This window comes from Pogona vitticeps, chromosome 1 (assembly GCF_051106095.1).
Source record: "Pogona vitticeps strain Pit_001003342236 chromosome 1, PviZW2.1, whole genome shotgun sequence".
NCBI lineage: Eukaryota > Metazoa > Chordata > Lepidosauria > Squamata > Agamidae > Pogona > Pogona vitticeps.
The window spans coordinates 331,020,476-331,032,885 of NC_135783.1; the positions used below are offsets into that span (position 1 = coordinate 331,020,476).

At 39.3% G+C, this 12,410-nt stretch overlaps 1 protein-coding gene across 3 annotated transcripts in view; it reads right to left on the reverse strand.

The window, feature by feature from the left end:
- The window catches only part of TC2N (tandem C2 domains, nuclear), a 77,314-nt gene that overhangs the window by 28,876 nt on the left and 36,028 nt on the right, over positions 1–12,410 (reverse strand). For all 3 annotated transcript variants that reach the window (XM_020802235.3, XM_020802236.3, XM_020802234.3), the window contains 3 exons: positions 5,917–6,034; positions 4,263–4,484; positions 2,013–2,195 (listed from right to left, as the gene is read on the reverse strand). In XM_020802235.3, the coding sequence (XP_020657894.3) occupies positions 2,013–2,195; positions 4,263–4,484; positions 5,917–5,983 (472 nt within the window). In that variant the 5' untranslated portion in view covers positions 5,984–6,034. The remainder of the gene's footprint in view (positions 1–2,012; positions 2,196–4,262; positions 4,485–5,916; positions 6,035–12,410) is intronic.

The window sequence follows — 12,410 nt, forward strand, 5'->3', positions numbered from 1 at the left end:
GTGCAAAAAACGGTCTGAAACTCAACATCAAAAAAACTAAGATCATGGCCACTGGTCCCATCACCTCCTGGGAAATAGAAGGGGAAGATATGGAGGCAGTGTCAGATTTTATCTTCCTGGGCTCCATGATCACTGCAGATGGAGACAGCAGCCCTGAAATTAAAAGGCGCCTTCTTCTTGGGAGGAAAGCGATGACAAATCTTGACAGCATCTTGAAAAGCAGAGACATCACCTTGCCAACAAAAGTCCGAATAGTCAAAGCTATGGTTTTTCCTGTCGTGATGTATGGAAGTGAGAGCTGGACCATAAAGAAAGCAGACCGCCGAAGAATTGATGCCTTTGAATTGTGGTGCTGGAGGAGACTCTTGAGAATCCCCTGGACTGCAAGGAGAACAAACCTATCAGTTCTAAAGGAAATCAACCCTGAATGCTCACTTGAAGGACAGATCCTGAAGCTGAGGCTCCAGTACTTTGGCCATCTCATGAGAAGAAAAGAGTCCTTGGAAAAAACCTTGATGTTAGGAAGGTGTGATGGCAAGAGGAGAAGGGGACGACCGAGGATGAGATGGCTGGACAGTGTCTGCGAAGCAACCAACATGAACCTGACACAACTCCGGGAGGCAGTGGAAGACAGGAGGGCCTGGCGTGCTCTGGTCCATGGGGTCACGAAGAGTCGGACACGACTAAACGACTAAACACACACACATAATTCCAGAACTAAGTACAGTAGAAGAGTACTATTCAATTTACATCCACTTGAGTCACAGCATATAGTAAGGAGGTGAATCTTGTAATCTCTTGCTCTCAGAGAGAAAGCAAGAAAAATATTTTTTCCCCACATTTCTCTGTAAGATATTGCTATCTCAAAAAGTCTCATAGGAAATCTCATAGAATTTATCAGAGGTTTTTAATGCAGGAAATGCCAAGCTGCTCAAAATAATTGTAAGTCCTGCACAGAGCATTTTTCTGGTACAAGATTCACCTGTAAAGAGTGGGAACAGGGAGGGGGAAGTAACAAAATTACACAGGATTATTACAATTCTACACAGAATTGAATGTTTTTATCATAGGATTCATCAGAAAGGACATTAAGCTATGCAGAATTTGGCAGAACTCTAACTTCATAGGACTCCTGTTCTGCTGCGTGAAGCAGCTGCCTCATTCTGCCTTAGTATAACTGGCCTGATCAACATTCATTTTACTTCCTCATTTGAATCCAGTCATTTTATCTACACTAAAGATAAAAACGCCAAGTGAGGAAGGAGTAGATGTTAAAACTGGTTTCTATTCTCTATGTTTACCCAATATTTATTTCTGGTTTATTCTTTCAGCTTATGATTTGTCTTATTGCAAGAGCTTATGTACGTATGTGACAAAGATAAATAAAAATAAACAATACCATAAATACAATTTTTAAAAGCTAAAGGAAGCAACAAACAAAAGCTGTGATAGCTCAGTGGGCAGGAGTGACTGGTTCCAGAGCAACAGTTAGAAATTCAAATCCTTCTGTGCCCTCCAGGAGAAGAGCAAGATGAGATAGCTCAGAGCTTATGCGGCTTTTGAGGCTAATGTTCTGTCCAACATGTGCCACCAGAAGGAGGGACTGGTAAAGTACTGGGAGGGGACCACCTGGTGCCAGAATCAACCTGATGGCACAGAATTGTTAATTAAATACAACAGAAAATGAAAAACAGATAATAAATACAATTTAAAACAAAAACCAGTATACCAAGTATAAATGTGCATATGTTCAGTGTCTACCTATATATCTACTGAAGAAGGTTCTGGTAACAAACAAAACCAGTCATTCTAGTTGTATTTGTATCAGTTTTACATGTACAGTGTTTTGCAGTTCTTGCTTTGTTATTCAATGGACACAGTTTTAACACCACATAATCACAACAACTTCTCTTTCAGTGGCTGAACAGGGACTCTGACACCAAGTTATTCATGCCCAAACTTAGAACAAGAAGTGACAAAAATGTGTAGTGTTGAGGCAAATTTACTTTTACCTGACCCATATAGTCTCCTATTGTCTGATTTTTCTAAGTGGTACCCAGTTGAATCTGGAGACTGAGGTCGAGACAGTTGTTGCTGCATATAGAATGGATTATAGACTACATCAACGAGAGGTCTTTGCTGGTATGTACTGGATAGTTCTGCTTTCCGGTCACCAAAATATGTTATGGCAGAACCTGTGAAGCAAGAGTTAAACTGTCACCATACAGTCAAGAAAGTGAGTTACGTGTTCTCCCTAGCTATTGTGTCTATGTAAATGTTATCAGCTGAGTCGGGAACTAGCTTTATAAATATAAAAAGGCTGCCTTGATATAAATACTTTCACTAAGTATTGCTAGGAAGCAATATTATGTTCTTTAAGAAGGATGATGAATACAGATACATTACTCAGCATAGTTACTGATATTCAGAGAAGTTTAACAGTTAGAATAAGCTAGTTTGTACATCATACCACTTAACTTAGAACTACTAGTGGAGTTTTTGTTGTTGTTGTTGCTTAAATTGAAAGCTCTATATCACGTTGAACATAAAAGAGAGAATGTAGTCAAAGGGGTATCTTAGATCAGTGGTTCTTAACCTTGGGTTACTCAGGTGTTTTTGAACTGCAACTCCCAGAAACCCCAGCCAGCACAGTTGGTGGTGAAGGCTTCTGGGAGTTGCAGTCCAAAAACACCTGAGTAACCCAAGGTTAAGAACCACTGTCTTAGATCATTGCTACCACCCAAAGACAACTTACTCATGTAAGCATACTAAGCAGCTACAACGACATCTAAAAGAGTGTTCACTATGTGCTCCAGCAACATACCATAGGTGTATACGTCAAGGCCACAAATTACTGGCATGCCAACATTTCATACAGTGGGCCCAGCAAATGACTTTTAAATGCAAAACTGGCTACGTTGAACAGCTATATAGATAAGAGCTTCTCACACAACTTTAATATTACTAGGTAAACACAGGATTTTCAAAGCTTGCCTCTTAAAACATGCAGCTCTGACCAGACAGGAATGGGGGTGGCAGAGGAGGAGAATGACTGGATATGACAGTGGCTGAAATCCTTTTGTTATACATCTATGTCATACAGGCAGGATGTAACTAAATAAAAAGAGCCAACAGCTTCAAAAAAAAAAATAAAAGAGCTCACTATTACTGGAACCATATCTGTTTGAAACAAGACCTTCTTTCTTAAATATACCAGATGGGCGGGATATAAATCAAATAAATCAAATTAAAAAAAACCTTCCAATTCAAATTAGGCAATAGAAATAATACAGTCTGAATTATAAGAAGGTGTTTTAACGTCTTTAGAATAGTCACTCTAACTTACTTTAAGTTTTCATTGGCTTAGACATTCAGAGAATAATCAAATATTGGAGATGTTATACCAATTGCAACAACAGTTAGGAGCTTTAATTTTGGGACAAGTGGTTATCTGCGCAACAGTAAACTGGCTGCATTTGTAAGAGCTGTTTGTAACACAGAAGTCTATGAAGGCCCACACTGATATATTACTGATCTGAAAGAGTAAAGCAAGGGTGGGCAATTAATTTCTATAGGGGGCCAAATGAAAAATCTGAACTCTGTTTGGAGGCCGAACCAACTTTACTTAAAAATAAAAGATAAGCAACTGATCAACTTTAGACAAAAAGCTATAAATGGTTTTGATGTTCAACTTGTTCAATGAGAGAACTCCAGTCTGTCTTGGGCTTGAACAAGTGCTTGAACTGGACTGGAGCGACAACCGGCGGGGCCAAACAGGAGTGGCTCATGGGCCGTATGTGCCTCTTGGGCCACACTTTGTCCAGGTCTGGAGTAGAGCAAGGGCATATGACTCAAAGCAAGGGGCAAGTAGACTTCAGACATGTGGGAAGTACTTTGATCCCCCCTCCCAAGAATATATGATCCGTACAACAAGCCTGTGTTTAGAATTTAAGATTTCTTAAACCAGAAATCTGAGCATCAGAACTGCAAGCAGAAAAAAGCCACTTCTGGTTATTCTGCATTTTTCATATCAGGACTACAATTTAGTGCAGGTGAAGGTAATTTTGTTGCTGCTATTAGAAATCAGAAATCCTTGTCACTCTACTGCAAATGATTATGAACTCTAAAACAGATCTACTTTTTGCCCAGCACATGGTATATCCCACAGCCCCCCATTGCATAAACAAATCTTTACAAAGACATCTAAAGATATCTAGTAAAATATTGCTTTAATTGTATACTGTTGTTTTTCAGTTCTTTACCTTGAATTCCCCCAAGGTGTGGATTTCCAGGGTTCCTGGGTTGAATGTAGGCAAGCTTGAACTGAGGAACTACAAATGGTACTTCCTTGCCAGCTGGTGGGAGCTTGGAAAGAAGATAATCTTCTGAACAGCCAACCTGCCGTTTCACTGACACAGAAGATAAAGGAGGTTTCTCCACAACATTTGATTTACATTTGGCTGTAACTTTGGACTCCAGAGAGGCTGTAAAATGAACGTAAAAAAATGGCAAGCACGTTCAAGCTTGAATCAGAAATCTAAAATGATACTCTGCTTTTTAACAGGATAGGAACTGAATAATTTCTCCTATTCTGTTGATTGCATTCAGGGACAGAGGCTAGTGCAGCGATGGCGAACCTGTGGCGCACGTGCCACAGATGTCAAGTGGAGCCCTTTCGGCCGGAACACGAGCCATAAGTCACCGGATCACTACTACTCCCCCGCTGCGCAGCCAAACCTGAGAAGGCGGCTGCAGCCGTGGTGCTGGCGCTTCGGCAGGCTGATCCGGAGCAGCTGGCTCCAGAAGCAGATCCGGAGTGGGGTCTCCACGGAGCTCCGTGCTGTGATTCCCTCTTTTGCCGCCACTTCCGGTTCCGCCCCTGCCACTTCCGGTTCCACTGTGGCATGCCGCCCGCTAGGGTTTTTTTGTTGTTTTTTCCAGTTTGGGCACGCAAGCCCAAAAAGGTTTACCATCACGGGGCTAGTGAATAGAACTCTGCAAATCCCCTAAGTCTTTTTTCCAGTTACTAGGCACCATTGATTCAGAGGAAATTTTAGAAGTAAGATGAATTTAAGATATGCTGCCACTTAACTCAAAATTCACAAATAAAGACTAATTCCACCTTTGACAGTATACAGAAAGTATTTAACAGAGGTATGAAAAAATCAGTCATAACTTGGGGAGGTGGGGGAGAGAGAGAGAGAGAGATACAATCAAAAGTACCTGGCATGAAATGAATGCCAGAGAACTCTTAGGGGGGAAATGAATTCCGCACTTAAACAGCAAGACACGTGGCCAACAAAATACAAGTTATAAGCACCTGCCAGTAACAATACACATGATGAACAATATCTAATGTTGTTTTATTAATATTAAAGTTTAGTTGATTGAAGTTTTAATCAGTTAATCACTCAGTTAAATATGCATACTTCTGTGGTAACTAAAAAAATTGTGATGAAGAACACATGTTCTCAATGTAGGCATAGATTTCAACAGGTACTGTCTCTTGTATGAGATGGAAGGAAGGAATGGCTCTCCTAACACAGTAACGGCCACCCACAGTTGCTGAAATGTATCAAATATTGAAATATTGAACTTTTCTTGTGGAATGACTTTTAAATTGTCAGTCTAACTAATTAATCAATTCAGGCATGCAACCCTAAATTTATTTATAACTTATTCTCTGTTTTTGAGAATGACATATTGGGAGATTACAACTTGATATTCTCACATTTTATCTTGATTACTGCCACTATGTGTTTGTTTGTTTGGGTTTTTTTTTTTTTGTGGTAAAAAACTTTCTACTCCAGTTCTGTACTGTTGAACCTGAGTTTCCCATTCTAATTTCATCAACAGTTACCAGAATACCCATTCCAGAATTAACAACATGTAATATGTGATATTGACCAGACTCACCATTGTGTTTTTCTTTCTCAATATACAGACACCCTCTGCAACAGTTCTTGATGAATTCTGTGGCCATTTCTACTTCGAATACAAGCTGGAATACATACAGCCAAGGTAGAAATCAGCCCTGAAAATTAACCATCAGATTAGATCAGAAAAACGGTTATGTTTTAACAAGACTGAAGAAGCTACTTGGATGAGTAGTGAAACATTTAGTCCAGTTGCCACCAGTCATCTTCTAGATAACTTGACCTGGATGACTGAGAATCTTCAAAGAAGAATGTTTAACAATATTTCTCTAGTTTGTGTAGAGAAATATTACATATTACATTAAATCTACCCATCAGGGTGGATTTAATGTAAATTTTGAAAACTGGATTTCTGATTATTTAAATAAAAATCAATTTTTATTTAAATCAATTTGATTTTAAAAATTAATTGATTTTTATCCATTCTAATATTCAGTACAGTGCTAAGGCGAACAATGTCCTGAAATAAAAGATTAGGGACACTTACTTCACTGAGAGAGTAAAACCAATTTTTAATCTTCTTTGTTAAATTAAAACATTTTCATGTGTTTATCCTGTATTCAAGACAACTTACATTCATAATTTTAAAATGGATTTTAAAGAATAACTTTATTATTACAAAACTTATAAAATAGTCACTATTAAATGTCTGCATCAACAATGTCTGAAGCTTTAAATATCTTTCTGAGTAACATTTTGCAGACTTCTCCAACAGCTGGTGATAATCTATTTTGCCAGAACTTCTAGAAGAAGCATTTTCATAGCACCAGGGCTACAACTATAAAATAATGTCTAGAGATGGCCATGAACCACTGGTTCTGTAATAATTTATTGTTCTTAGCTTTTAATACAGCTTTTTTTTTTAAATACTGTAAGTTGCCTTCGGTCCTTTTTAGCAGAAAAGTAGGGTATAAATATTTTTAATAAAATAAAATAAATAATTTTACCTTAAGACACACATATCACCAGGCAAAGAATGTAGCAAAGAATATTATTGCAATCCGGTATTGAATAACTTGTCAGATCATCCTTTGTCACCTTATTTATATAAAGTATGTTGTATGTTTTGATATAGGCAAGTAAAATCAAACAAGATTGACTCCCTTCCTCTTTAGTAGCACAGAATCCACAGGGGGTGAATCCACAGAGCTTCTTTCCTATAACTGCAGAAAATCCCCCCTAACCCCTTGGCAGTATTTAAAGATGGTAGCCGCATTCATCTATATCCAAACAATTCCTAATGAATTAATTTCTCAATTGTAAAATACAAAGGATCCTCATGGCTCATCAAAAAAATTCACTTTATGGCAAAAGAAATGCAGAGTTTGTTGTGCGTTGTGCAGTCAAGAATATTAAAATTGATTTTTAATTTGCAAAACACAATTCAACACCTGTTCTTATTGTCAGCGGAAACGGGCTCTTAGCCTACTAAAAAGATGTAGTGCACATTTCCATCCTTGCCATGGAGACGGCATTTTTTCTCCTTCATAGACACAATGAAAACTGGCTATTAGAGGACTGGTAACTTTTGAGGGTTTATTTAACTTATTTATTTAATATATTTTCACCCAACTTTTCTCTTTAAAAAGGACCCAAAGAAGCTTACATTATTGAAATGTAATATTTAGAAGCTAAAAACAGAAAGTATACAAATATTTTAAAGGATTACATTAATATTATATTGAAAACAGTAAATAAAATCAACACTAAAAACACTTTTAAAAGCAACAAGACACAAAAATCTATCAAAACAACTCTCTCAGGCAGATAGCCTCTAAGGGAAAGCCCATCTGTGCTGAAACTGCCTTGTGATGGTATCACTATGTGCATCCAGGTTCCTCTTTCAATATAGCTAGCCTACCTGTATTTTACAAAAACAGGAATTATTAATGTGTTGTTGTTAACATATTTATTATTTAGCACTATAATAAGAAGTATTCTATGGCAGCATTCCACAGGTACAAATGTAAGATTTGAATATGCTAAACTTGCTCCGGAAAGCTAAGAAACCCTCCAGAACCAGTTTTCAGGCAAGGCAGATAACTAGAGGAAGAAAAAAGAAATATGTTTCTACTGAGATCGGAAATGAAATGCTGTAGTCATACTCTACCAGCAAGACTTTTCTTGTTCAGATTTTCCATGCATCAACTTTTCTCATTTTCCATGCATCAACTTTTCTCATTTAGCCCCTTTACAATCTTTTTTTAAAATGTCCTGCTGTAAAGAGTAACCCATACTATTTGAATCTGGGTATTCACTCACACAAAGGTATGTAAGATTTACTAATGTATTTTTCTGTTTATAAGACGCCCCCATGTATAACACACACACCAATTTTGACCCTTTTGAGCCTGAGTGCCCAAATCAGAGGGTCACCCTCCAGGCCGGCAGTTCCGGACGCCTTTCCCCCCTCTTGAAATATAGTGGTGCCTCGCATTACAATGTTAATTCGTTCCAGCGAAATCACTGTAGGACGAAAACATTGTAAAGCGAAATTAAAAAACCCATAGAAACGCATTAAAACCCAATTAATGCATTCCTATGGGCTTTAAACTCACTGTCCAGTGAAGATCCTCCATAGCGTGGCCATTTTCGAGGAATCCGTCCCAGAAAACAGTGGGCAGTCATTTTTTTTACCCGGTGGCCATTTTGAAACCACTGATCAGTTGTAGCAAAATGGTCGTTTTGCGAGAATCGGTTCCCGAAGCAGGGAACCGATCATCGCAAAGCGAAATTCCCCCATAAGAAACATCATTTTGCAATCGCTTTTGCGATCGCAAAAACTTTATCGTAATGCGATTTCGTCGTAAAACAGAGCACCCGTTAAGCGAGGCACCACTGTATAGGCAGGGCCCCCACCCGGGCTTCTTGCGCTGCGCTCTCTCTCTCTCACTCTCTTGTGCCACTGGAGTCACAGTCAATGGGCAGCAACGATTTTGCATCTGGGCGCAACTCCTCCTTTGCCTCCTGCTGCTACTGTTGCTGCCTGATCACTTCCTTCAGGCAGAGGACAAGGCGGCGGCATGAGCTCGAACTGAGCCCCGGAAGGGAGCGGCACCAAATCCTGCAACAGGCTGGCATGGGCAGCAGCAGTGCCCACAGAAAGGGCTCTGCGTGCCAACTGTGGCACATGTGCCATAGGTTTGGCTTACTTCCATGTACAAGACAACCCTTAATTTTTACTCTAATTGTTTTAGGATAAAGCAACATCTTATACATGGAAAAATACGGTACATCTGCTTAACTTGGTCAGAGAACTACAGCTGGAAAATATCAAGAGTAGTTTATGACAATAACTTGTCTGTTATTGAAAACATGCTATCTAAATTCCTTCAAAATAGAGGGACTAGAACAAAATAAATTCATATTTTTAACAAATCCTAGTAGCTAAGTTATTTGTACAGATCAAAACATACAGCACACTCTAGAAAATATTCTTCTCTTTATAGGGAAATGAAAATGAGAATTACAATTCTAACAATAAAATAGAGAATGCAAACAGAAAAGTTCAAGAGCTTGATCTTCCACTGAAACTGGCATTCCTGCACATAAGCTGAGGCCACAGTTCAGCAGAGGGCACACAACTGACCAAAGAGACTGGGACATTTCCCAGTGAAACTAATGGGCAAAGCCAAGTACGTGTGTGCACATACTGAGGAGGCACATTGAAACTTCTCTGTTGTGTGTGCCCTTTACACTTGACAAGGGAAGATAAAACCCAGTGTAGTACCTCCTGCAAAGGGGCTTCCACATCCCATTTCACATAGCCCAATATGCACGGGAGCATGGAATTAAGTCTCAAGCCTCCAGTACAGTTTGCACACAGGGAAGGTTGCAGAGGCAAGGATGAATCGCCTTGCCTCTTTGTTCTGTGGAGAGAAACCATTCTACAAAAAGGATGTGTAAGACGGACAACATCCAGAGTATTTCAGAATACAGTGTTGCCCCGCATAGCAACGATAATCTGTGCTGAAAAAATCGTTGCTATCCGGATTCGTCGCTATACGGGGGGAAAAAACCCATAGGAACGCATTAAAACACGTTCAATGCTTTCCTATGGGGGGAAAACTAACCGCTATGCGGAAATCCTCCATCCGGCCGCCATTTTCGCAGCCCGGTAAGCGAGGAAAGGGTGCGAAAACACTGCGGGTGGCCATTTTTTTCCGGCGGCCATTTTGGAACCACCGATCAGCTGTTTTTAAAACATCGCTATGCGAAAATCGGTAAGCGAAACGCTTACCGATCATCGCAAAGCGATGTTTTGCCATATAAAACATTGCAATGCGATCGCTTTTGCGATTGCAAAAACCTCATCGCTATGGGGATTCGTCATTAAACGGGGCGCTCGTTAAGTGAAGCACTACTGTATGTCAAATACAGTTCCTCCCCAAATATGAATCAGCTGTAAAAGGCTACATAAAATGATGTTTCAGAGTACAAAAGTATCCTACATACAATTTTTCCCTTAACCTATATTGCAGATGGAGGCATCAGAGTTTAATACAGCAAGCAGATTTCAATCATTCTCTCCAGTATTTTTACATTTCTTGTGAACAGACATAATGCTGTACCAGCTGATGCTGCCACAAGAAAAACTAAAGTGCAGATATTAACCACCTGAGAATGGTCTGTGTTTAAAATGGTAATAGAAGGGTACTCCTTCCAAGTATTGTGCCCAGCCGTATGAGGAAAGACTGAAAGAACTCAGCACGTTGAGCCTTGAGAAAAGAAGACTGAAGGGAGAGATGATAGCAGTTTTCAAATACTTGAAAGGCTGTCATTCAGAGGAGGGGCAGGATCAGGTTCAATCCCAGGTAGTGGCTCAAGGTTGACTTGATACATTGCCCCCCTCCAGCGAGCTGGGTACTCATTTTACCGACCTCGGAAGGATAGAAGGCTGAGTCAACCTTGAGCCGGCTACCTGGGATTGAACCCCAGGTTGTGAGCACAGTTTTGGCTGCAGTACAGCCATTTAACCACTGTGCCACGAGGCTCAATGAAAGCATTATTACAGTATTTGATTCCAACGAGAATTTAATAAGTAATTCAAATGTCTAATACGTTCCCTGTTAAAGATTAAGACAATCTATGCAATGAAAATAGCAAGCATAGTTCTTTGCAAGGCAGCTATAATAAACCATTTTTTCTTCTGCTAAACATGAACAAACTTCTATTGTACAAGTCATGTTAATATGGCTTTGTTGTATGGTTTTTTTTACTATGGCTTTGTTTTATGGCTTTTTACTATGGCTTTTTATGGCTTTTTACTATGCTTAATTTCTTACCCACAAGGAAATAACATTTAAAATATAGTGTTTATACAAGAACTTCACTTTTCCAGAGAAGAAAACATCCTCCAAAACAAGTTGTGTTATAAACACATACTATGTTATTCAGAAAACAGCCCACCAGCAGCAACAGCACAGAACACCCAAAACATATAATAGGTGTGAAGAACAGACATGTATTTACTGTACAAAAACCAAGAACACTGGCAGTACTAAAATACGTTTTATTGACATGTGTGGGGAAATCCCCAGGGAACCCTGCTTCCCCACAGACATGTTGATATAAAAGGCAAGTTAATGACAAACAGAAATTGGCATCATCTTTCTTGTTTCAAATACCCCTTCCTCTGGTGCAGACAGCTGGTGTACATGGCTAGAGTTAGCTTTAAGTCATCTTCCACCCCTGAATATAGGGAATATTACATTTTATGAAATATAAACAGCATGAAATATGTTCCATATTTAAAACCAATCTACAGAGAAGACCAATTTGAACTATGATCAGAACTGCTTTGAGCAATGGATCAGGTATGAAAATATCATTAATGCCTCAGCAACTGAGCCGGGACAAGAGATCAATGAAACTCAGTGGCCGCACCCCTGATATTATAAACTCCGACCACAGTGCCAGCTGGAGCTTCCAGCCAAGAAATGGCTTTGCTCCTTCTTCATCTTCCCTCTGAAGGAAGCGTTCTCTGAAAGAGCTCTGTTTAAGCTGGAGAATGGTCTTGCGAAGTGTCAATCACCTTATGTATTCCCCCATCAGGAATAATTTGGAGCAAACTAACCACCTCATAATGAACTTTCACAAGAGATAAAAGCAGGGATATCTCACAACCTATCTGCATTCTCAGTTATGAGAGAAAGCAGAGGAATCCATACTGTTACCCAAACTCTGATGGGAAATAATAGCTGGATTTTCTATGTATTATGTTATGGGATTATGTGCAAAAGCCTAGGAGATGCGTAGACCATCTCCAAGGCTTTTGAAGGCCTGATTAGGATTATCTGGGGATAAAACCTGGGCCATAGGTCAGAAGTTTCTTTCAACTGGACCAAATGATAAATTGACTGTTTAAATATAGAGTATTATTATATATTAAGTATTTTAATGGTTTTAATGTTTTTCTAAAGTTTTAATATCGTTGTAAGCCGCTCTGAGACCACTGGTAATGGTGCAGCTAAA